This window comes from Salmo salar, chromosome ssa10 (assembly GCF_905237065.1).
Source record: "Salmo salar chromosome ssa10, Ssal_v3.1, whole genome shotgun sequence".
NCBI classification, from domain to species: domain Eukaryota; kingdom Metazoa; phylum Chordata; class Actinopteri; order Salmoniformes; family Salmonidae; genus Salmo; species Salmo salar.
Genome location: NC_059451.1, coordinates 41,442,263 through 41,469,617, shown reverse-complemented (window position 1 = coordinate 41,469,617; position 27,355 = coordinate 41,442,263). Strand labels below are relative to the sequence as shown.

The window sequence follows — 27,355 nt, the reverse complement described above, 5'->3', positions numbered from 1 at the left end:
CAGCTCTCATTTGGGCAGCAAGTACGAGACAACGCAGCTCCCATATGTGCAGAAAGTACGAGACAGCGCACCTCTCATGTGGGCAGCAAGTACAAGACAGCGCAGCTTTCCTCTGGGCAGCAAGTTCGAGACAGCGCATCTCTGATATGTGCACAAAGTACGAAACAGCGCAGCTCTGATATGGGCAGCAAGTACGAGACAACGCAGCTCCCATATGTGCAGCAAGTACGAGACAACGCAGCTCTCATATGTGCAGCAAGTACGACACAGCTCAGCTCTCATGTGGGCAGCAAGTACGAAACAGTGCAGCTCTCATATGAGCAGTAAGTACGAGACAGCGCAGCTCTGATATGGGCAGCAAGTACGAGACAGAGCAGCTCTCATATGGGCAGCAAGTACGAGATAGCACAGCTCTCATATAAGCAGCATGTATGAGACAGCGCAGCTCTCATGTGGGCAGCAGGTACGAGACAGTGCAGCTCTCATGTGGGCAGCAAGTACGAAACAGCGCAGCTCTCAAATGGGCAGCAAAAACGAGACAGTGCAGCTCTCATATGGGCAGCAAGTACGAGACAGCGCAGCTCTCATGTGGGCAGCAAGTAGGAGACAGCGCAGTTCTCATATGGGCAGCAAGTACGAGACAGCGCAGCTCTCATGTGGGCAGCAAGTACGAGACAGCACAGCTGTCATATGGGCAGCAAGTACGAGACAGCACAGCTGTCATTCGGACAGCAAGTACGAGACAATGCAGCTCTCATATGGGCAGCAAGTACGAGACAGCGCAGCTCTCATATGGGCAGCAAGTACGAGACAGCGCAGCTCTCATATGTTCAGCAAGTACGAGACAGCGCAGCTCTCATTTAGGCAGCAAGTATGAGACAGCGCAGCTCCCATGTGGGCAGCAAGTACGAGTCAGCGCAGCTCTCATATGGGCAGCAAGTACGAGACAGCGCATCTCTAATATGGGAACTAAGTACGAGACAGTGCTGCTCTCATATGGGCAGCAATTACGAGACAGCGCAGCTCTCATATGTGCAGGAAGTATGAGACAGCGCAGCTCTCATGTGGGCAGCAAGTACGAGACGGCGCAGATCTCATGTTGGCAGCAGGTACGAGACACCGCAGCTATCATTTGGCCAGCATGTTTGAGACAGCGCAGCTATCATATGGGCAGCAAGTACGAGACAGCGCAGCTCTCATATGGGCAGCAAGTACGAGACAGTGCAGCTGTCTTATGGGTAGCAAGTATGAGACAGCGCAGCTCACATATATGCAGCAAGTACGAGACAGCGCAGCTCTCATGTGGGCAGCAAGTATGAGACAGCGCAGCTCTCATGTTGGCAGCAGGTACGAGACAGCGCAGCTCTTATGTGGGCAGCAAGTACGAGACAGCTCAGCTCTCTTGTGGGCAACAAGTAGGAGACAGCGCAACTCTCCTGTTGGCAGCAGGTACTAGACAGCGCAGCTCTTATGTGGGCAGCAAGTACGAGACAGCGCAGCTCTCATATGGGCAGCAAGTACGAGACAGCACAGCTTTCCTGTGAGCAGCAAGTACGAGACAGCGCAGCTCTCATTTTGGCAGCAAATTCGAGACAGCGCAGCTCTAATGTTGGCATCAAGTATGAGACAGCGCAGCTCTCATATGGGCAGCAAGTACGAGCCAGCGCAGCTCTCATATGTTCAGCAAGTACGAGACAGCGCAGCTCTCATTTAGGCAGCAAGTATGAGACAGCGCAGCTCTCATGTGGGCAGCAAGTATGAGTCAGCGCAGCTCTCATATGGGCAGCAAGTACGAGACAGCGCATCTCTAATATGGGAACTAAGTACGAGACAGTGCTGCTCTCATATGGGCAGCAATTACGAGACAGCGCAGCTCTCATATGTTCAGGAAGTATGAGACAGCGCAGCTCTCATGTGGGCAGCAAGTACGAGACGGCGCAGATCTCATGTTGGCAGCAGGTACGAGACACCGCAGCTATCATTTGGCCAGCATGTTTGAGACAGCGCAGCTATCATATGGGCAGCAAGTACGAGACAGCGCAGCTCTCATATGGGCAGCAAGTACGAGACAGTGCAGCTGTCTTATGGGCAGCAAGTATGAGACAGCGCAGCTCACATATATGCAGCAAGTACGAGACAGCGCAGCTCTCATGTGGGCAGCAAGTATGAGCCAGCGCAGCTCTCATGTTGGCAGCAGGTACGAGACAGCGCAGCTCTTATGTGGGCAGCAAGTACGAGACAGCTCAGCTCTCTTGTGGGCAGCAAGTAGGAGACAGCGCAACTCTCCTGTTGGCAGCAGGTACTAGACAGCGCAGCTCTTATGTGGGCAGCAAGTACGAGACAGCGCAGCTCTCATATGGGCAGCAAGTACGAGACAGCACAGCTTTCCTGTGAGCAGCAAGTACGAGACAGCGCAGCTCTCATGTGGGCAGCAAATTCGAGACAGCGCAGCTCTAATGTTGGCATCAAGTACGTGACAGCGCAGCTCTCATGTGGGCAGCAAGTATGAGACAGCGCAGCTCTCATGTTGGCAGCAGGTACGAGACAGCGCAGCTCTTATGTGGGCAGGAAGTACGAGACACCGCGGCTATCATTTGGCAAGCATGTTCGAGACCGCGCAGCTGTCATATGGCCGCAAGTACGAGACAGCACAGCTGTCTTATGGGCAGCAAGTATGAGACAGCGCAGCTCACATATATGCAGCAAGTACGAGACAGCGCAGCTCTCATGTGGGCAGCAAGTATGAGACAGCGCAGCTCTCATGTTGGCAGCAGGTACGAGACAGCGCAGCTCTTATGTGGGCAGCAAGTACGAGACAGCTCAGCTCTCTTGTGGGCAGCAAGTAAGAGACAGCGCAACTCTCCTGTTGGCAGCAGGTACTAGACAGCGCAGCTCTTATGTGGGCAGCAAGTACGAGACAGCGCAGCTCTCATATGTGCAGCAAGTACGAGACAGCGCAGCTTTCCTGTGAGCAGCAAGTACGAGACAGCGCAGCTCTCATGTGGGCAGAAAATTCGAGACAGCGCAGCTCTAATGTGGGCAGCAAGTATGAGACAGCGCAGCTCTAATGTGGGCAGCAAGTACGAGACAGCACAGCTCTCATGTGGGCAGCAAATACGAGACAGCACAGCTCTAATGTGGGCAGCAAGTACCTGACAGCGCAGCTCTAATGTGGGCAGCAGGTACGAGACAGCGCAGCTCTCATGTGGGCAGCAAGTACGAGACAACGCAGCTCTCATATGGGCAGCAAGTACGAGACAGAGCAGATCTAATGGTGGCAGCAAGTACGAGATAGCTCAGCTCTCATGTGGGCAGCAAGTACGAGACAGCGCAGAGAAGCCGGGGAAATGTTATTAATGATGCACTGATATGACCATTTTGACCGATACCGATATGCAATATTTTCCTTGCCAAAAAACCCGATACCAATCACCGTTATTTAAAAATGTTGCGGCCTTTTAAGCATTCTAGTACAGTTAAATAGTTAACACACACACGGACGCAGCAGTCTTTGGCAACGCATCTAGGTGCTAGAGTCGTCACGACAGCCCCTGTTTCGAATCCAGGCTGCATCACATCCGGCCGTGATTGGGAGTCCCATAGGGCATTGCACAATTGTGCCAGTTGTGTCCAGGTTTGGCTATGGTAGGCCGTCATTGTAAATAAGAGTTTGTCCTTAACTGACTTGCCTAGTTAAATAAAGGTTACACACACACACACACACACACACACACACACACACACACACAAACACACTGACCAAAAAGTTATTTTGTTAGCATTTATGTGTGTGCCCATTACCAGTAAAACATAATCAAAACCTATTTCTTTCACTTACTTGCTGTGCTGTTTCTTGTTCATTTGTTCAGTCATTTCATTCTCAAGCAGGACTTCTATGGAAAGCCGTTTGGGTCTTTGCGTGTCAAAAAAGATACACGTCAAATAACACTATTTGAAGTGTCAAATTAGCTTGTTGACCATTCAGGACCTGAATATGACTGCACGTCACATAATAATTTAAGGCATTCATACATTATTTATGTAGTTATTACACATTGATTACACTCACTCGTATTTCATATGTCACAACGATTCATCGATACGTATGCTATGATGCTGGTAAAGTTGTCTCGCGTATGTACAGTGCTGGTCATAAAAAAAAGCTAGATAGCTCATGGATGCAAACAATGTTCTTCCCCAAAAACATAGCAAAACGACATAATCTGTTTCAGTAGCTATCGTTAGCTAGCTAACTATATAGCTAGGTGTCATCATCTAAAATAACCTTAATTTATAAGACAGATCTTATTTCATTAATGGTGGTCGAACCCATCTATGTGAAGCTAGCCACAATAAGGATTAGCCACAATAGTGGACTATGCGGTTAGCCTTCAAAATAAAAGTATGTCATTGACAGTGATGCAAATTAATACAAATAGTTTGATTATGCCATAATTGAATAGATCAAACGAGTTTGGAATGTTGTTATATAAAATAAAAAAAAGACAATAATTTGTTAATTTGACAAAAATCTGTTGAAATCACACTGGATGTATTATACTTTAGAATTGCATTGGGGGCATACTTATTTCACTGTACAGCCTTACCTATGGATTGTGGATCAATGACATGGGGTATCAGTCTACTCGGTGACACCCAGAGAACATTAGCATCGTAGCTCTTATTGCGGGACTCTGAAACAGCTGTGAATTGAGCCACATTTATTGTCAACCTATGTGTATTGAACACTATTCCGAAGGAAAAACAATACTGCATGGCTGTTTTGGAGTCTGATAACTCTGAGGAGGACGTTGGGAAAAAATATATTGGGTATTGAGTAGACTGTTACCCCATTTCATTGATCCCCAATCATTAGGTAAAGCTGTACAGTGCAATATGAATGTCAATACACACAATAGGCTGACTGGGGAGGTGATTTCACACAGTCACAGTCCTGTGATAAGAGCTACAACGCTAATATTTGCGTAAACTCTTCACAGTTGTGTTCTGTGGGTGTCACCGAAAAGACTGATACCTCATTTCATTGCTTCACATTCCAACTTTGTTTAACATTATGTAGTCTAAATATGGCATGATTCCACAAATTGTAACCTCTGCATCAAAGATGCAGAGGTACAAAACGCAAATTCCACTATTGTGCCTAATCCTTATCGTGGCTAGCTTTACAACACATAACCCGGTCAGGTCGAGCTTCACTAGCCAGATGAAGCTAGCTGGCTGCTTATAACGTTAGCTTTGGGCAACAGGGTTAAGTAGCTGGCTAGCTATTTATTTTCATGACCTGAAGTTCAATTTCAATAGGCTAACAACAAGTGGCTACCTAGCTAATACTTACCCACAAGGATTCCTAAATCATTGCTAAGAATAGTGAAAATGACTGCAGTTTCTACTGGTCATTGTTTTCAGGCTGGTTGTATTGGTGCTAGCTAGGGACCAAGCTAAAGCTAGTTAGCTACCCCAGAAGTTGCGGTCGAACAATTAATGCTTTATTACCAACGCTGTATTGTAAACACATCGTTCGGTGTTTGCTTGTTTGCAGACTTTTTTGTGCAGCTTTGACAGTGCTACTTATAGTAGTGGTGGCACTTGGCTTGCACGTGCAAATTCAGAACACACAACAATCTATAATAGAACTGTGTTATTTGACGGGTCAAATTAAAAGCTTATTTAACGAGTGAAATTGTGTTATTGTCAAATACTGTTATTTGATGTGTATCTTTTTTGACATGCAAAGACCAAAACGGCATTCCATAGAATGTCGTGAAGCTAATAGCAGTGAAGCTATTACTGTGTAGCTCCAGTAGGGCAACATCTGAACAATAGCGCACTTGGTAACGTTAGTGTGTACTGGTGCTCGACCAGTCATGAAACCAACATCACCCATGACAGAGAACGGTTGATTGTCAAGGGCAATGAATTCTATTATCTTGGCGTTAATGAATTTCGCCTTTGACTTGTCTCGCTGAAATTTTATTGCTCTTTCAAATGACTGCTCAACTTGTTGACTGCTCGATCCACACAGCAGACATTGTGGGCTAGGTTAGGAATGCTGTGTTGCACGTGTAGCGCAAAATTCTATGTGACGTCATTACGTCATGTCCCTACTTATATAGGTTTGCACGTCAGCTTTGACATCGGTTTTTCACATTGGCGTTAAACTACACATCGGGCCGATACCGATGTTGGCATTTTTAGCTAATATCAGCCGATTCCGATATGTTCACAGATATATCGTGCATCCCGAAATGTTATATCGCTATTTTGACATGCATTGGCAAGAGACATGCTTTGATTATGCAACCTATGGATTACAGAATAATATTAGGAATTGTCATGTGAGACAGGATTTTGGGTTTCAGTGGGATTGGGACTGGACAGGAAAATAGCCTAGGCTTTAGGACAGGAAAATATAGAATTTTCCCTCATGCCTCTATGAATTGTTAACAGACTTTGTCTGTGACAGAGATGCCTATGTAGTGAATTGTGCATAGGCCTATCAAATGTGTGACTGTCTGAAGATTCACAATGACAGCTCAAAGTGCCACACTTTTTTATAGCCTGTAGTCTACTGTAGGGGTTTCCTGTAGGGTTTATTAACTTGATCCGGGTTGCGTGTGCAGCCCGGCAGTGTCAATCATACGTGCGCTTTGAATTTATGACGACTTTGTGTGAAGTACATAATCTAGGCTAAAGGCTTCCTTCCATGATATAACCTGTTTGGATAGTGTGCTATTAAATGTTTTGCTAATCTGATGCTGCACATGAAAGGGAAAGGAGACCTAGTCAGCTGTACAACTGAATGCCGTCAACCGAAATGTGTGTTCCTCATTTAACCAAACCCCTCTGAACTCAACCACTCTGCCTTAATCGATGTCCACGTCATCAGCACCTGGGGAGCAGTTGTTGTTGAGGGTTAACTGTAGGGCCTGCATTAGTGCCACATTGGGGGAAAATTTTGTAATTTCCCGGGTCTTGTCATAACATTTTAGGGGGAAATGTGAAGAGTGTTCCCGGGACAGTCCCGGGATCCCGGTTACCCATGTTAATTCCTAGTCATGAGTATGTTGGTCCACTGTTGATGATGTCATGCATATATAGGTCCACTTTTGATGATGTTTGAATCTATTGACCAACTGTTGATGACGTCATGCGTATGTTGTTCCACTGTAATATGTGTTGTGTTGTTTGATTGGCAGGCGTCTGGCACGTTCCACCCTGCTCTTGATCCCTCTGTTTGGGATCCACTACACTGTGTTTGCCTTCTCACCCGAAGACGTCAGCAAGAGGGAGAGGCTGGTGTTTGAGCTAGGCTTAGGCTCCTTCCAGGTGTGTGTGTGTGTGTGTGTGTGTGTGTGTGTGTGTGTGTGTGTGTGTGTGTGTGTGTCTGTCTGTCTGTCTGTCTGTCTGTCTGTCTGTCTGTCTGTCTGTCTGTCTGTCTGTCTGTCTGTCTGTCTGTCTGTCTGTCTGTCTGTCTGTCTGTCTGTCTGTCTGTCTGTCTGTCTGTCTGTCTGTCTGTCTTACTATTCTTGTTTTACTATTCTTGTGAGGACTTCTGGTCGGTGCCAGAAGCCAAGAGGAATTCGGACAAGTGAGGACATTTGGCCGATGCTAAAAAGGAATTAGGATATTTTAGGCTTTGGGGTTAGGGTTAGGGGTTAGGTTTAGAGATTGGGTTAGTGTGTGTGTGTGTGTGTATGTATGTGTGCTTTCTGATGTGTGACAATGTACATTCCTGTGCATACCTGAAAGAAAGTTTTCTCTGCTTGTGTTCTTTGTGTCCATGTAGGGCTTCGTTGTGGCTGTTCTCTACTGTTTTCTGAATGGAGAGGTAAGCTCTCTTTTAAACCAACCACTTGTTGCATTAGGCACTGATAAGTACAGCATCTCTATATCGAGAGAGAGAGAGAGAGAGAGAGGCATGCTGAGTCTTTCCAGCGAGGTCCATTAATAATGACCTTGTGAAGTATCTCCCTGAAGGTGCAGTCAGAGATCAAGAGGAAATGGCGCAGCTGGACGGTGAACAGGTACTTTGCTGTGGACCTGAAGCACCGGCACCCTTCGTTGGCCAGCAGTGGGGTGAACGGGGGAACGCAGCTCTCCATCCTCAGCAAGAGCAGCTCTCAGATCCGCATGTCCAGCCTACAGGCCGAGTCGCCAGCCACCTAAGCCACCTGAACTTCAACGGTGAAGCCCAGGGCCAGAGCCAGGGAGAGACCACCACTACTACTACTACTACTACTACTACTACTACTGCTACTACTACTTCTATCACCCCTACACCAAGACCCATCAGCCACTTCCACACTGGACCTGATACTATGACCAACCTCACCCCTGCACCCAACCTCACCCCTACACCCAACCTCACCCCTATACCCACACCCAACCACAGACCACTACCAGTGACCAGCCTCACCAACCCATACCCTTTCCCCAACCCATATCCAGACACTACCAACCCATACCCAGAGACAACCAACCCGTACCCTGACACAACCCTGATCCTGGACTCTGGAGAACGCATCCCGGACCCTCCTAACTGCACTGCACCCAAAAGCCCAACAGAGCCCTTCATATAACAAACTGGATCAACAACTCAACCTTAATAAAGCCATGGCGAATCAATCACACCCAAACTAACCCAACCCCAAGCCCTATTCAAACTAACCTACCCAATCCAATCCAAACTAACCAAACCCCTAGCCCTATTCAAACTAACCCAACCTCTAGCCCTATTCAAACTAACCCAACCCCTAGCCCTATCCAACTAACCAACCCAATACAATCCAAACTAACCCAACCCCAAGCCCTATTCAAACTAACCTACCCAATCCAATCCAAACTAACCAAACCCCTAGCCCTATTCAAACTAACCCAACCTCTAGCCCTATTCAAACTAACCCAACCCCTAGCCCTATCCAACTAACCAACCCAATACAATCCAAACTAACCCAACCCCAAGCCCTATTCAAACTAACCTACCCAATCCAATCCAAACTAACCCAACCCCTAGCCCTATTCAAACTAACCCAACCCCTAGCCCTATTCAAACTAACCCAACCCCTAGCCCTATCCAACTAACCAACCCAATACAATCCAAACGAACCCAACCCCAAACCCTATTCAAACTAACCTCCCCAATACAATCCAAACTAACCCAACCCCTAGCCCTATCCAAACTAACCCAACCCCTAACCCTATTCAAATGAACCAACCCAATACAATCCAAACTAACCCAACCCCTAACCCTATTCAAACGAGCCAACTCAATCCAATCCAAACTAGCCCAACCCATAGCCCTATCCAAACTAATCCAACCCCTAGCCCTAGCCAAACGAACCAACCCAATACAATCCAAACTAACCCAACCCCTTGCCCTATCCAAACTAATCCAACCCCGAGCCCTATCTAAACGAACTCAACCCTTAACCCTAACCAAACTAACCAACCCAATACAATCCAAACTAACCCAATCCCTAGCCCTATCCAAACCAACCCAACCCAACCCCTAGCCCTATCCAAACCAATCAACCCAATACAAATCCAAACTAACCCAAGCTCTAGCCCTATCCAAACTCACCCAACCCAATACAGTTCAAACTAACCCAACCCAAGCCCTATCCAAACTAACCCAACCCCTAGCCCTATTCAAACTAACCCAACCCCTAGCCCTATCCAAACTAACCTACCCAATACAATCCAAACTAACCCAACCCCAAGCCCTATTCAAACTAACCTACCCAATACCATCCAAACTAACCCAACCCCTAGCCCTATCCAAACTAACCCAATCCCTAACCCTATTCAAACGAACCAAACCAATACAATCCAAACTAGCCCAACCCCTAACCCTATTCAAATGAGCCAACCCAATCCAATCCAAACTAACCCAACCCCTTGCCCTATTCAAACTAACCAACCCAATACAATCCAAACTAACCCAACCCCTAGCCCTATCCAAACTAACCAAACCCCTAGTCCTATCCAAACTAACCAAACCCCTAGCCCTATCCAAACTAACCCAACCCCTAACCCTATCCAAACCAACCCAACCCCTAACCCTATCCAAACCAACCAACCCAATACAATCCAAACTAAACCAAGCCCTAGCCTTATCCAAACTAACCCAACCCAATACAATTCAAACTAACCCAACCAAAGCCCTATTCAAACTAACCTACCCAATACAATCCAAACTAACCCAACCCCTAGCCCTATCCAAACTAACCCAACCCCTAACCCTATTCAAACGAACCAACCCAATACAATCCAAACTAGCCCAACCCCTAACCCTATTGAAATAAGCCAACCCAATACAATCCAAACTAACCCAACCCCTTGCCCTATTCAAACTAACCAACCCAATACAATCCAAACTAACCCAACCCCTAGCCCTATCCAAACTAACCAAACCCCTAGCCCTATCCAAACTAACCCAACCCCTAACCCTATCCAAACCAACCCAACCCCTAACCCTATCCAAACCAACCAACCCAATACCATCCAAACTAAACCAAGCTAGCCCTATCCAAACCAACCCAACCCAACCCCTAGCCCTATCCAAACCAATCAACCCAATACAAATCCAAACTAACCCAAGCTCTAGCCCTATCCAAACTAACCCAACCCAATACAGTTCAAACTAAGCCAACCCAAGCCCTATCCAAACTAACCCAACCCCTAGCCCTATTCAAACTAACCCAACCCCTAGCCCTATCCAAACTAACCTACCCAATACAATCCAAACTAACCCAACCCCAAGCCCTATTCAAACTAACCTACCCAATACCATCCACACTAACCCAACCCCTAGCCCTATCTAAACTAATCCAATCCCTAACCCTATTCAAACGAACCAAACCAATACAATCCAAACTAGCCCAACCCCTAACCCTATCCAAACCAACCAACCCAATACCATCCAAACTAAACCAAGCCCTAGCCCTATCCAAACCAACCCAACCCAACCCCTAGCCCTATCCAAACCAATCAACCCAATACAAATCCAAACTAACCCAAGCTCTAGCCCTATCCAAACTAACCCAACCCAATACAGTTCAAACTAACCCAACCCAAGCCCTATCCAAACTAACCCAACCCCTAGCCCTATTCAAACTAACCCAACCCCTAGCCCTATCCAAACTAACCTACCCAATACAATCCAAACTAACCCAACCCCAAGCCCTATTCAAACTAACCTACCCAATACCATCCACACTAACCCAACCCCTAGCCCTATCTAAACTAACCCAATCCCTAACCCTATTCAAACGAACCAAACCAATACAATCCAAACTAGCCCAACCCCTAACCCTATTCAAATGAGCCAACCCAATCCAATCCAAACTAACCCAACCCCTTGCCCTATTCAAACTAACCAACCCAATACAATCCAAACTAACCCAACCCCTAGCCCTATCCAAACTAACCAAACCCCTAGTCCTATCCAAACTAACCAAACCCCTAGCCCTATCCAAACTAACCCAACCCCTAACCCTATCCAAACCAACCCAACCCCTAACCCTATCCAAACCAACCAACCCAATACAATCCAAACTAAACCAAGCCCTAGCCTTATCCAAACTAACCCAACCCAATACAATTCAAACTAACCCAACCAAAGCCCTATTCAAACTAACCTACCCAATACAATCCAAACTAACCCAACCCCTAGCCCTATCCAAACTAACCCAACCCCTAACCCTATTCAAACGAACCAACCCAATACAATCCAAACTAGCCCAACCCCTAACCCTATTGAAATGAGCCAACCCAATACAATCCAAACTAACCCAACCCCTTGCCCTATTCAAACTAACCAACCCAATACAATCCAAACTAACCCAACCCCTAGCCCTATCCAAACTAACCAAACCCCTAGCCCTATCCAAACTAACCCAACCCCTAACCCTATCCAAACCAACCCCTAACCCTATCCAAACCAACCAACCCAATACCATTCAAACTAAACCAAGCCCTAGCCTTATCCAAACTAACCCAACCCAATACAATTCAAACTAACCCAACCCAATGCAATCCAAACTAACCCAACTCCTAGCCCTATCCAAAACAACCAACCCATTAGAATCCAAACTAACCCAATCCCTAAAACTAGTCCTGTTTATGCCAACCCTGTAACTACCTAATTATCCTTTTTTTGTCTGTATATGAAGGTATTTTCTGACTTTATTGAACAGGGAAAGGATGCTAGTGGTGAAAGATATAGGTTGAGTGGGCCTGATTCAAACCCATGCCAACAACCAATCCAACCCATCCATATCCAACCAAACCCAACACCTAGTCCTATTCCTAACCAAACCCCAACCCACCACTATCCAAACTAACCCAACACCTAGTCCTTAGCAATCCAACTCATCCATACCCAAACTAACCCAACACCTAGTCCTATTCCTAACCAAACCCCAACCCACCACTATCCAAACTAACCCAACACCTAGTCCTTAGCAATCCAACTCATCCATACCCAAACTAACCCAACACTTAGTCCTTAGCAATCCAACTCATCCATACCTAAACTAACCTGACTCCTATTTCTATCCAAACCAGCCTATCACTATGTAAACTAACCCAGCCAACCCTGACTTAACCTACCCCAACATTAAAACCCAACTCTACCAGACAGGAACAGAAAACCTAACACCTCACCAGCAGCACCTGTTCACGAGCAGTTGTAGGTGAATCCACCTTTAAACTGTTACAACTACAGTGTCTCCATCATGGAGCAAACCACCATCAGTGGTAGTGGCCTAGCAGTGAATGTCAATCACCATTCAGAAACCATCAGACAAGGATCTTTACAAGGAAGGCAGAAGGCTATGAAGGAAAAGCATGGTTAATGGTCTGTACATATCATCATGGTGTTATGTCAAAAAGCTTCCCCCCGTTAGGTGTATCATGTAGAGCAGAAGAGGTGGACCACTTCAGTGCTGCTGAATCATCCATGTAATACCACTGGTCATTGCAATCATATCATCATGTCCGAAGAATGACAATAAGTATTTAACAACTCCTCCTCCTCTCTTTCCTCAGTCTGTCTTTCAGCTTGTTGCAGACTCAAGTTAAGACTGTTTTGTTGTTCTGGGTATAGTTGTTGTTATGGCAACTCACTTACGGAGCAGTAACAAAACCATAAAGCCTCAATCAGAGTCCAAAATGTGCATGTGTACGCACAGCAGTGTTCTAGAATATTGGACCGTTGGCTTTCATACTTTTTGAATTCTCAGCAGAGCACGTTGGTTGGGAATTTTGGCAAGGTGCTGTGCGTCCCCAGCGAATTGTGGTCTCAGAGCCACGTAGCTACAGTATGTCACAATGGGATGCCGGACTATCACGTCACTAAGTCTGTGGCCGGACTATCGTGTCAATGAGTCTGTTTGACTCTGAATTAAGCTTTACACGTCCTGTACAGGAGAGGCAACCAACCGGCCAATCAAGACAGACTGACCTAATGTAAATATTTATCAGCTGACCAATCAGGTTGCAAGTGTGAGCCTGTTTGTAGAGGGCATAGATTTAGATAGACATTGCATCTTTGTATCTGTCCCACTATGGCATCTGTGAGAGAAAAGGCAACACCATTGAGACCATGTCCAGTTTGAAGTAGTCACTTTATTATTTTACTACTTCTAAGAGTTGGTAAACAAACTGAAAGGGTGCATACTGTGATCTGGACTATTATTTTAACAGGTATAAATGTTGCCGATTTACTGCCACCTGCAGTTATGGAATGTTTGCTCACAAGAATAATTAATTGGCTGATCCCTCCTGATGACCTGGATAGAATTATGTGATCCTTTCTTAACCCATTGGAAGTTCCACCCAGTTGACTACTTAAAAATGGTGAAAGTCCCAAATGGCACTTCCCATGCTAAAAAAGGCTTTTGGGCACTAGTGTTGTCTATCTAAGTCTATGGTAGAGGGAGAATCATGTGAGGTTACTGTAAAATAATGAACAGTGAAAGGACACAAAATGGAGGCTAACACACTGCATCATGGGATACTATTCAGGCCTGGAGACTCAAGCCAGGATCAAGGCAAAATAAATAATTACTGGACCAACAGTAGAAACAATGTCTCTTAAAATATGAAGATAAGAGTCAACCACGACCAGAAGTAGAGCATCATAGTGCTTTGTATGACCGTATATGACGTCAACAGCTATGTGTCAGCCAATGGCACAGGCCACCTTTTCCTGTGTAAGCTGTGATTGGTGGAGTGACAGGAAGATGATGATGTCACTTCCTCCTTGCTATATGTACCACTGTTACTAGAGATTGAGGAATTCTTCCCACTGGGCACACACTGGTTGAATCAATGCTGTTTCCATGTAATTTCAATTAAATTATGTTGAACCAAAGTGGAATAGATGTTGAATTGACGTCTGTGCCCAGTGGGATTCTTCTGAGGAAGACAGATGACATGGGTAAAACCAGTATTTATGTGAAAGGTATATTTTCTACAGTTCAATTACGAGGAATGAAATGCCAAAAATAAAACATGCGTTAAGGTAAGATGGTCATCTATTTTAGAAGTTATTTTAGAAGGATGAACAATGCTAAGGTTTGCCAACTACGACCATTACACACCAAACCTCTTTAAATCTTAGCATTGCTTATGATGAGAAGATGCCTTGGTTCATTTCGGGAGAGGATTGATAGTGCCACTAGTTTTAAACAGCCGGTAGTACAGAAAATGTCAACGACAACTTACTCATGAATGGGTATCATGAGTTCAATGTATAATTGTGTTACAATGTCTGCATGAATTGTATTTTTCTTTCTTCTTTTGAATCTGTTTACAATAGTTTTGTGAGATTATTACTGTACCTGACGCTGAAAAGGCAATGCAGTCCAATCTAGATTTTACTTCGTTTCTTCAGCAGTCTCTCAGCTAGCTTCAATATGTATATTTAAGAAAATAGATAACTTAGACCGACAGAAAGTATTTTACCACATTGAGTTTTGATAAACACCTTCCTGAATTGTGTTTTTAAAAAAGTATTATTTTGGGGTATTTCTCTCATTCCAAAGATGAACAATAGACTCCACACTGAGTTTGCACGGCCGTATACATTTGCAAAGGCTGAGTAAAAGCTTTGCAACTGATGTCACTAAAGATTTGATCCTTTGGTCTGATTTAACTATTATTATTATATATTCTAATCCCATGTTAATCCTAATCCCATGTTAATCTCTCCTAGTATACTTTAGTCTCCAAAGTGCCTTTATGCACAAAACGGCAAGTATTTCTGTTAATCTGAGAGATTTTTTTTAGACATTATTTTTTAAACGAAACTGCAAAGTATGTAAAAACATGTGGTCAACAAAAGTGCTTTTATGATGTTACACTGAATCAGTATTTTATTAACCTGGAGGCCTTTGAAGTATCTAGAGCTCATTTCTGGTTTAAGATGGGCGTAACCTATGAACTTTAACCTACGACCTATAACCTATGACCGATTACCTTTTGAAATAAGCCACTTTTATTTTGAGTAAATATCTACTATGGTCTATCTATATCATATACACAATAATAGGTATGATTGATTGACTCTGTTCTATTTTGCAGCATTCAGTCCTTTATACTCATAATATTTTTTGTATATCAAAATAATGGGACACTGGTTGATTTAATTAAGTGACTGTGCACCGTTTGTGACTGCAGGCAAATGCTGTGCTTTTTAACTGGAGAGAAAGACAAATATATATATATATATATATATATATATATATAACAAAAAGGCAATTATTTGTCTTTATTTGTACTGTACGTGACCAAACCAAATTGAGAATATATATATATATTCTCAATTTGGTTTGGTCACGTACAGTACGAATAATTGCCTTTATTCTCAAACTGAAACGGGGAAAAAAAAGTTTTGTCATATTATTTTATTTATTTGTCGATGTATACTATAAACTATAGATAATGCAACAATGCATATCTGTAAACAGTGTGTTAGCGTGTCAAACGTTTGATGAACAGTTGATGACTCCACAACTCCCCAGCCCAACTGAAAAAGCACAGCTCTTTAACAGTATTATCTGATCAGAAACACAAAACTTCCTGTTAGGAATAGTTTCCCATTGTTCATTAAAGAAGCATGACAAGGAGGGCTTAAGAAGAATGACAAGGAGGGCAGACAGAAAGCAGTAATGTGCTGTGTTTTTCTTAAGTCTGGACCTGTCTTTAGCACTCCTACTCTTGAGACGCTTTACACTGGCCTTTAATATGGGTCCATCCATGCGTGTGCGAATACAGATGGCCAAAAGGTGTCCCTGTTTCACTGTGAAACAGGTTGGACAATCAGAAAAAGATGATCTGCTTTTGGTTTCCACACCAAGTTGAATGTTTAGCAGGAGTTCCTTATTAAAACCATAATGACAGTCTCAGCATGTCATGAGCCAATTTTAAGAGTATGAATACATTTTCAAGACTATTTATGTTATGAAATATACATAGCCTTATATCGCCGGTCAATGTGATGTCAATTAGAGATGTAATCATTCTAAGAATACAGTATATGGTTTATTAAATCTGTTGTTATAATGAATAATGAAGTAGTTATCTACATACATGTACAGTAGTTTAGATGTGTCCCATTTGCACCCTTTTCTCTAATCCTTGTATAGTGTACTACTTTTGACCAGGACCCATAGGGAAAGGTTATGCACTAAATAGGGAATTGGGTGCCATTTGGGATGGAGACTGTGTTTTACAAATATGTGTAGTCTACCATTGTGGCTTATAAATGGTCAAACTGAATTCTGCCGTTTCATTGTGTAAGACAGTATCTTGTAGATGGAGTCGTCCGTGGTGCAAAGTGCATATTAGCAGTCATTAGAATTTTGCTCCGTGGTTGTTATCATTTTAGTATTATTTTTGGTGATAGTGATTGTTCAAATATGAAGCATATTGTATTGCTGCCTATAATCTATTGTAGACTGATGCATGCATCTCCTGATGGTTTGATCCCTTTCACCAAGCTGTGTTGATTATTCTGCAGATGAAATCTTACTGGGAGATGATGGAACCTTTTATAGACATGTTTTTAACAGTTCACAGAATCCTGAGGGAATTCTAAGTGTGACATTCGTTTTACTGCATTCTGATCATGTAGTCAGCTATTTCAAGGAAAAAGCAGCTCCAAGGAAGGAAAATACAATGGTGTTCAATAGTGAATAATTATTTAAAACTATTTAACCAGAAAGGGGCATAGGGTTAGAAAGCCATCCACTAAAATGTGAATAATATTTTTCTGTTTGAAAACAGAGTTGCTGGTCAATTGTCATTAAGAAGGGGCATTTTAAAACATCTATGATCGGAGCTAGTCAGAACCACCGGTCCCCTGTTCATTCAATTTCTATTGAATGTTAATACGTTTCAGAGTCCTTTGACATGAGGGTAATTGCCATACTACATTTCTAAATGAATAGCCAATACCTTTTATAGTTTCCACCCATAGCAAAATGACATTTAGAAAGCTGGCTCTGTTTTGGATGGAAAAGAGACAACAGGGCTGTGTTCAGCAGGGCACCATGTTGTGGAACACTCAGACAGAAATACATAATGTAGAACAAACATGTCACTCTGAAATGTAAGCTCTATTCATGCCATTTCTATCTGCAACGTTCCACATTTGCCTACCTAACATAGCCCAGGACAAGGTACTGTACACTGATGGCTGAATGTAATGTAACTGTTGTATCTGTGGTCTGAAGGGTTGGGCTCAATTACATTTCAATTCAGTCAATGCCGGAAGTAAACAAAACATTTTCTCAATGCTTTTTAATGGAAAACAAATGGAATTATGAATTTCAGTTTGAATTTAAATGGAATTTGCGACAATTCTGGTGATCTGACCGCTGCCTGCTTCAGTCTGTTTTTAAAGTCATGTTGTCATTTGATCTTCTGTTTCACCGCTGCGCTGTATAAATGTCTTCTTGTTTTGATGTATATATTAAAACAGGGGTAGGAAACCCTGTTCTTGGTGTGCCGCAGGTACAGCAGGATTTTGATCCATCTAGGCACCACGCTGGACCAACTGAGCTTATTGATCAGTTCAGTTATTGCCTAAATTCAACACACCTGGTCTTCCAGGTTGGTTAAATCCAAAACATGAAGTGCCTGTGGCACACCAGGACCAGAGTTGCCTACCCCTGTAATAAAGAGGTTTTGTACATTATTATTGAATTATTGACTTTAAGTCGTAATAAATGTTTTGGACTTGTTGACGCATTGATGTTGTGTATGTGTGTTTGTTTTTTGGACTTATAGTACAGCCCTGTATTAGCCTGGTGCCAGATCTGATTGTGCTTTTTTGCCAGCTCGTATGTCCAATGTCATGCCAAACATGACATGACGATAGGAGTTGGCAAAACAGCACAAACAGATCAGGCACCAGGCTAGCCCTCTAAATAAACAGCATCACATCAGAAGTGTTCAGTAATGTTGTAGCCAGGAACCTGTTAGAGGGGAAAGAGCTCTCAGCTTTTTACAGCTTCAGAAGAGAGGGAACACAGTTCACACACAGATGTGAATATTACACCATCTCAACTCCACAATACCACAAAAGCTGTTTACAAGTCAAAGTGCTGCATCCATTGATCTTTTCAGTAGCTTACAGTCTCACAGTCAATAAAAGTCTTGTTCAGTTCAGATCAGTGCCATGTTCTTGTCACAATTTGAACCCAACAAAGAAGCATGCACACTATTATATTATGCTGCCCATGTTATAATAGAGTATACAGCTTTTTTATATTTCAAATCAATCAAAGTGCAGTATATGTTAGTATAGTATGCTTATCATATTCCACAAAAAATGACATATTATAATTGATATATTTCATGATATGAATACACGGGATGATTGCCTTACATGTCAGATGCATATATGAGCAACACAGACCAGTAGTACATGGTAAATGTACCAGAGGTCATCGTCTGAGCCATAACTTCCTTTTCCCACAATCACAGATTCACATAGCAGGTCACAAGCTCCAAAGCATGAATGACTTTTTAATACAGTGTTTCATGTATATATACACCGAATACTTTAACCATGTACAGTACCCATTTACTTCTGATTTGTTTATCGTCTGGAAAGGTACTAAAATGTCCCCCAGAAAATATGATTCTACAGTGCTCCCTTGTGGAGAGATGCAATTATTGACACCAAGAAATAAACAGACAAGATAATCCAAAACCTGTACATTTTCCCAACTACACAATACAAATATCTGAAAACATACACATACTGTACAGTTACAACCTCATGACAAATCCATCTGTCAATAAATTTTCCTTTCCCTAAAAAGTATTGATAGTACACGAAGTATGTAACAACACGTTTTTGCAATTTGTCAATAAATTGATAAACAATTTATATAATTCTATTGAAAAGCAAGTTGTAATATATTTTATTAATTTACTAATTTTATTATATAACTAAATGTTGTTACACCGTAAACCTAGTACCTACATATATGTGTGTATATGATACAAAATATTAACATGTTCAAAATTAAATAATTAAGATGTGTAATGGGAATATGTTGTACAGATTGCTCAGAAATATAGAACACTTTGAAACAGTTTTGATATATATATACGCTGACTTTGGTGTTAATAAAATCTCTAAATAAATGCAATGTAATCCAAAAAAACAGGAGTACAAAGTTTCAAAAGTAAAACCAATCTAGACTATCTATAATCTATCATCTCTATAATTTCTATTATCTCTAATCTCTATAATCGATCATCTCTATTATCTAATCTATCATCTCTATAATTTCTATTATCTCTATAATCTATACATCTCTATATCGCTATAATCTATAATCTCTTATCAACAATCTATAATCTCATTCATTCATGTCTATGTACACTTCTACATTAAAACATTTTAAACTGACAGTCCCTGAAAATGTGCACTAGAATTACTTTAAAAATATGTAAATGTTTACCTTATTTTATTGACTTCCCACTGTTTTATGTCAGAAGACAGCAATGCAGACCTTCCTCTGTCGAATAAACTTGTATTTGCCTCCCTCTGGTCGTCGGTTTCATCACTACATCAATTTATATCACTTCACTGCAATGTGACATCAAAGGGGCGGTCCTTAGAAAAACATTTATCCAGCTCGACTGCTTCACAGCACAGACATGGCAAAGCAATCGCTGAATTTGTCTCGAGCAGGCGGATCTAAATACAACATAGCTCTACAATAAAGAATGCAATCTACACACTTCCTTAAACCTAAAATTAGTTAAGAAGTAATTTTGTGTGGAAGTCAAACATTTGTTTTACTTTGGAGGCAGACACATTGCATATGGTCAGAGCGACATAATCGATGCCTTTACATAGCCCTTCTCCCCTTGTCTATAAGAGGGACGCACGCTGTTTAAATGGCCCAAATGTTGATTGAGACGTTCACAAATGTAACAGATTTTGACTATCACTAATGTCAAGATAGTGCCTTCGGAAAAGTATTCAGACCCCTTGACTTTTTCCACATTTTGTTACGTTACAGCCTTATTCTAAAATTGATTAAATTGTTTTTTTCCCTCATCAATCTACACACAATACCCTATATTGACAAAGCATGAACAGGTTTTTAGAAATGTTTGCTAATTTATTTAAAAAAAAACTGAAATATTACATTTATATAAGTATTCGGACCATTTCTCAGTACTTTGTTGAAGCACTTTTAGCAGCGACTACAGCCGCAAGTCTTCTTGGGTATGACGCTACAAGCTTGGCACACCATTCTTCTCTGCAGATCCTCTCTAGATATGTCAGGTTGGATGGGGAGCGTTGTTGCACAGCTATTTTCAGGTCTCTCCAGAGATGTTCAATCAGGTTTAAGTCCGGGCTCTGGCTGGGCCACTCAAAGATATTCAGAGACTTGTCCCAAAGCCACTCCTGCCTTGTCTTGGCTGTGTGCTTAGTGTTGTTGTCCTGTTGGAAGGTGAACCTTCGCCCCAGTCTGAGGTCCTGAGAGCTCTGGAGCAGGTTTTCATCAAGGATCTCTCTGTACTTTGCTCCGTTCATCTTTCCCTCGATTCTGACTAGTCTCCCAGTCCCTGCCGCTGAAAAACATCCCCACAGCATAATTCTGCCATCACCATGCTTCACCGTAGGGATGGTGCCAGATTTCCTTCAGACGTGACGCTTGACATTCAGGTCAAAGTATTCAATCTTGGTTTCATCAGACCAGAGAATTTTGTTTCTCATGGTCTGAGAGTCTTTAGGTGCCTTTTGGCAAACTCCAAGTGGGCTGTCATGTGCCTTTTACTGAGGAGTGGCTTCCGTCTGGCCACTCCACCATAAAGGTCTGATTGGTGGAGTGCTGCAGAGATGGTCGTCCTTCTGGAAGGTTCTCCCATCTCCACAGAGGAACTCTAGAGCTCTGTCAGAGTGACCATTTGGTTCTTGGTCACCTCCCTGACCAAGGCCCTTCTGTCACGACTTCTGCCGAAGTCGATGCCCCTCCTTGTTCGGGTGGTGCTTGGCGGTCGACATCACCGGTCTTCTAGCCATCATTGATCCATTTTTCATTTTCCATTGGTTTTGTCTTGTCTTCCTACACACCTGGTTCCAATCCCATTCATTACATGTTGTGTATTTAACCCTCTGTTTCCCCTCATGTCCTTGTCAGAAATTGTTTGTTGTTATGTGGTCGTGGATTTGTATTGGTGCGCGACGGGTTATTTTACCCATGTTATTTTATTTATGTACATTGGTTTTTGGAGTTTGTTTTATCTTAATTAAACTACTCCAGTTACACCAAGTTGGTTTCTCCTGCGACTGACTTCCCTGCCACCTACACACACGACATTGACACCTTCTCTCTGATTGCTCAGTTTGGCCGGGCGGCCAGCTCTACAAAGAGTCTTGGCAATTCCAAACTTCACTGAGTTCTTGGGGACCATCAATGCTGCAGACATTTTTTGGCACATTTCCCCAGATCTGTGCCTCGACACAATCCTGTCTCTGCGCTCTACGGACAATTCCTTCGACCTCATGGCTTTGTTTTTGCTCTGACATGCACTGTCAACTGTGGGACCTTATATAGACAGGTGTGTGCCTTTCCAAATCATGTCCAATCAATTGAATTTACCACAGGTGGACTCAAATCAAGTTGTAGAAACATCTCAAGGATGATCAATGGAAACAGGATGCACCTGAGCTCAATTTCAAATCTCTTAGCGCAGGGTCTGGATACCTTTGTAAATCAGGTATTTCTATTTAAACATTTTTATACATTTGCTAAATGTCTAAAAATCAGTTTTTGCTCTGTCATTAAAGGGTATTGTGTGTAGATTGCTGAGGATTTAGTTTCATTTAATCCATTTTAGAATAAGGTAGTAATGTAACAAAATGTGGAGAAAGTGCTTTCCGAAGGCACTGTATGTTTGGTAAAGTAATAAAGAATGTGAAATATTTTGGGTAAATGTTCCGAAAACAGATTAACTATATATGGACATATTATAAAGTATGAAAAGGCTTATTCATTCCCAACTGTATGTTATTTTATCATATCATAATTTTTGTATTTGTTTTAGTATACCTTTACTGTGTACTAGATCATATGGGATGAAAAGTTTTTTTTCCTTTTTTTCTCAGACATAGATAAACAATTCCAGGTGAAAGCCAAAGGTCATAGCTTTCTGGGGGGGAACAACACTACATTATTAAAATATTGCCCTCTTGCTAGATGGATGACTAAAGCCATAGCGAAACAGTACACAACGGCTGTCAGCTCAACTGGTTTTAAGACAATTAATAACAACAAAAAACAAGGTCTATATAAATAATAATCTTTACAGTGTAGTGCTCCATACATGCTAGTGCACTGTGCAACATGTTGCATTACAATCCATAAGGTAGAAGTGGTTGTTCTTCTCTGTACCCTTCAGGTTGATGAGAAGAGAGAGGACAGTTGAACCTCTTCAGGTTGATGAGAGGAGAGAGGTCAGTTGAACCTCTTCCTTCAGGTTGATGAGAAGACAGAGTCCATTGAACCTCTTCCTTCAGGTTGATGAGGGAAGAGAGATCAGTTGAACTTCTTCCTTCAGGTTGATGAGGGGAGAGAGGTCAGTTGAACCTCTTCCTCCAGGTTGATGAGGGGATAGAGGTCAGTTGAACCTCTTCCTTCAGGATGATGAGGGGAGAGAGGTCAGTTAAACCTCTTCCTTCGGGTTGATGAGGGGATAGAGGTCAGTTGAACCTCTTTCTTCAGGATGATGAGGGGAGAGAAGTCAGTTGAACCTCTTCCTTAAGGTTGATGAGGGGAGAGAGATCAGTTGAACCTCTTCCTTCAGGTTGATTAGGGGAGAGAGGTCCATTGAACCTCTTCCTCCAGGTTGATGAGGGGAGAGAGGTACGTTGAACCTCTTCCTTCAGGTTGATGAGAGAGATCAGTTGAACCTTTTCTTTCAGGTTGATTAGGGGAGAGAGGTCCGTTGAACCTCTTCCTCCAGGTTGATGAGGGGAGAGAGGTCAGTTGAACCTCTTCCTTCGGGTTGATGAGGGGATAGAGGTCAGTTGAACCTCTTCCTTCAGGATGATGAGAAGAGATCAGTTGAACCTCTTCTATCAGGTTGGTGAGGGGAGAGAGGTCAGTTGAACCTCTTCCTTCAGGTTGATGAGAGAGATCAGTTGAATCTCTTCCTTCAGGTTGATGAGAGAGATCAGTTGAACCTCTTCTATCAGGTTGATGAGGGAAGAGAGGTCAGTTGAACCTCTTCCTTCAGGTTGATGAGGGGAGAGAGATCAGTTGAACCTCTTCCTACAGGTTGATGAGAGGCGAGAGGTCAGTTGAATCTCTTCCTTCAGGTTGATGAGGGGAGAGAGGTCAGTTGAACCTCTTCCTCTCAATCAATATGTTCAATTTATCACTACTCTGCATTTCAAACACACCGGGGCCAGTCCATTTCTACTCTGGACACAAGCGCAGTCCACTAGAGTCCACTAGCATCCACTAGAGTCCACTAGTGTCTAGTGACCAGACCACACAGCCAGCAAGTCCATGTCTGGCAACAATAGCAGCAACCCACCCAAACACAGCACAGTCCATTTAGAAAGCCCTAACAGACAAGGCTGTGTATTTACTTGTACTATGGAAGATACAGTATATTGTAGACACTATAAAGCTTGCTTCATTTGGGAATCTGGTCAATCTGTGGCCATTGCGATAATTTGCTATTATTTCTGTATAACTCTTCCTCAGTCTATGGAGCCACACAGCCAAGCCAGTGAGTCAACACAACAGACAGCTCAGTCTATGGAACCACACAGCCAAGCCAGTGAGTCAACACAACAGACAGCTCAGTCTATGGAACAACATTTAGATCTCTCTAGACTGAAACAGGCCTATCTGAGATTTGGGCACTATAGAGTCAAGGTGTAGACCATCCTTGAGAGAGGGGAGGAAGAAAAGAAGAGGGAGGATTGGGAATAGAGAGAGAGAGAGCGTGATTTTTTGTTCTCTCAGACTGTTGAGTTGTGTGTGAGTGAGTCGGTGTTGTGTGTGAGGGTGTTTGTGTCATCACAGATTGAGACAGAGCTGTTTGTGAGTGTTTGTGTGTCAGTGTGTGTGAGTGTTTGTGTGTCAGTATAGCTCGGGACAGAAGTGTGTGTGAGTGTATGTTTGTTGATGTGCGTGAGTGTGTGTGTGCAGGGCAGCTCCTTGGGGGAGGACTTCTCCAGAACAGAGATCTGTGTGACAGTGGAGCTCTCTGTGAAGAGGGTACGTCTTCTCCTACTGTAGCTCAGATAACCTTGGATCTGCCACTTCCATAGACGCTTCTTCAGCTCTGCCTGCACCTGGACACACGGATGCACGCACACACATGCATATGCACGCACACACACACATGCATATGCATGCACGCACACAGGCACAAACACACACACACACAGAGAGAGAGAAAGAGAGAGAGCACTCTGTCATTTGAAAGCACATTGAGAGGTCTGTACACAGCGTTCAGTACATAAAATAATCTTGACATCAGAGACTTGAGATAGCAGTCAATCAGAAACGATTTTGGATTTTCATCTATGTCTCTGCAGTAAGAACGCTGCGAGTTATTCAATCAAAATCACTGTAATTCTAGATTCTAATTCTGTCATTGTAATTGTGTTGGTTACTGCTTACTTCTCCATTTAGGAAACAGTAGAGCAGAGCCACCACAAAGCCCTGGGGAAGAAGAAGGAATAGAAAGTGAGTTTTCCAGTTATATTAACTAGCTACATTATTACAAAATAATATACTACTGGATGTCAAATGTAACTGACTTTGTAACACATATTCCCCTATGCAGTAGTGTCACACCCAAACCACGTGTGCAGGCACGCAGGCACGCAGGCACACCCCTACCACGACCCATCACGCCCCTACCTGAAAGGATCCCAGGCCCAGCTCTATGAAGATACGGGCCTCCTCTCCTGTGTTCTCTGGTAGGAAGGCAAACACCATGTAGTGCATCCCAAACAGAGGGATCAGGAACAGACTGGATTTAGCCAGCCTCCTGCGCACACACACACACACACACACACACACACACACACACACACACACACACACACACACACACACACACACACACACACACACACACACACACACACACACACACACACACACACACACACACACACACACACACACACACAGAGAGAGAGAGAGAGAACAGATAAGAGTCACAATAATGTCTTTGTGTCTGGCACCACCTTTACACGTGTGTGTGTGTGTGTTCATGCATGTGTGTGTGTGTGTGTGTGTGTGTGTGTGTGTGTGTGTGTGTGTGTGTGTGTGTGTGTGTGTGTGTGTGTGTGTGTGTGTGTGTGTGTGTGTGTGTGTGCGTGCGTGCGTGCATGTGTGCATGCATGTGTGTGTTTCTCTGAGACTCACATGGAGTGGCCAGTGTCGTGGCCCCCCACGCCTGGAGACTTGAGCTTCTGTACCAGAATACGGATCACATTGATGAAGATGATGAAGTTGACCTGGAGCAGTGGAGGAAGAGGAGGCGTTAGGGCTGGGTGGATTAGGGTTAGAGTGGAGTTAGGATTTGGGTTGGAGTTGGGTTAGGAAGAACTGGGATGTGGACATGAAACCAGGGTTAGGGTTAGGTTAGGGTTAGGCCAATCACCAGTAGTGATGCTGTTATTGGCCCTTTGATGATCCACCAGATAAAGGCCACATCAGTGTCGTCCCAGCAACTACATCAGGACAGAACCACATGATATTATACAGTACAGTATTATTCCATCCGCCAACAATACATTAGTATTCATGTATATAGGCCACATGACAATATCAATTCAGAGTAAGATTATAGTAAACATAAGTTTCTATCCTTACCCCCGGTTATCATAGAAGTTGCGTGTCAGAACCCACACCAACAGTATTGTAGTTGGGAGACCTAACAGATGCAGAGGACAATATCAGCCAGGTGTTCTTACTAAACCATTCCTCTTTGAGTTGCTGAGGAGAGAGAAGGATGTAAAAAGAGAAGTACAGAGGGAAAGACGTAAAAAGAGAAGGACAAAGGGAAGGAGAGAGACGAGGACATGGAGAGAGATAAAAAGAGAAGGTCACCTACCCCAGCCGATGAGTGTGTACCACCAGAAGTACTTTTTGTGTGAGACGAAGGTGAGGGACAGGAGGGTCTGGAGGTACATGCCCTCCACCAGCAACCAGAAGTAGTTAGCCAGGATACTAAACTGGAAGAAGGCCACCGCTGACTTACACGCCATCTACAGTACACACACACCATATAGCAACATCAATATCAGAGTTTTCTCAACTCTTTCATTTTTATTTAACCCTTATTTCACCAGGCAAGTTGACGAAGAACACATTCTCATTTACAGCAACGACCTGGGGAATAGTTACAGGGGAGAGGAGGGGGGATGAGTGAGCCAATTGGACGCTGGGGATATTTAGGTAGCCATGATGGTATGAGGGCCAGATTGGGAATTTCGCCAGGACACAGGGGTTAACACCCCTACTCTTACGACAAGTGCCATGGGATCTTTAGTGACCACAGAGAGTCAGGACACCCGTTTAACGTCCCATCGGAAAAGAAAAGCTCACCTTATGCATTGATTGCAAGTTTCTCTGAATTACACCACTAATGTACAGTGTAAATTACATCACTAATGTACAGTGTAAATTACACCACTAATGTACAGTGTGAATTACACCACTAATGTACAGTGTAAATTACATCACTAATGTACAGTGTAAATTACAAAAAAACACTCACCAAAGCTAATGTACCAAATGAACATACAATGTGCACGAAC

At 43.2% G+C, this 27,355-nt stretch overlaps 2 protein-coding genes across 4 annotated transcripts in view; one reads left to right on the top strand and one right to left on the bottom strand.

Moving 5' to 3' along the window:
* Nucleotides 1-18,283, top strand: part of adcyap1r1b (adenylate cyclase activating polypeptide 1b (pituitary) receptor type I) — an 85,581-nt gene extending 67,298 nt beyond the window's left edge. For 2 of the 3 annotated variants that reach the window (XM_014123308.2, XM_014123309.2), the window contains exons 12-14: nt 7,218-7,347; nt 7,808-7,849; nt 7,986-18,283. In XM_014123308.2, the coding sequence (XP_013978783.1) occupies nt 7,218-7,347; nt 7,808-7,849; nt 7,986-8,600 (787 nt within the window). In that variant the 3' untranslated portion in view covers nt 8,601-18,283. The remainder of the gene's footprint in view (nt 1-7,217; nt 7,348-7,807; nt 7,850-7,985) is intronic. The other variant, XM_014123310.2, reaches the window with a different exon arrangement.
* Nucleotides 18,284-21,743: 3,460 nt separating this feature from the next.
* LOC106560417 (pituitary adenylate cyclase-activating polypeptide type I receptor-like) overlaps nt 21,744-27,355 on the bottom strand; it is a 57,932-nt gene continuing 52,320 nt past the window's right edge. The window contains exons 7-13 of the mRNA XM_014123307.2: nt 26,650-26,803; nt 26,409-26,469; nt 26,197-26,266; nt 25,959-26,050; nt 25,446-25,575; nt 25,203-25,244; nt 21,744-24,871 (exon numbers count right to left, since the gene is read on the bottom strand). Of these exons, the coding sequence (XP_013978782.1) occupies nt 24,536-24,871; nt 25,203-25,244; nt 25,446-25,575; nt 25,959-26,050; nt 26,197-26,266; nt 26,409-26,469; nt 26,650-26,803 (885 nt within the window). The 3' untranslated portion in view covers nt 21,744-24,535. The remainder of the gene's footprint in view (nt 24,872-25,202; nt 25,245-25,445; nt 25,576-25,958; nt 26,051-26,196; nt 26,267-26,408; nt 26,470-26,649; nt 26,804-27,355) is intronic.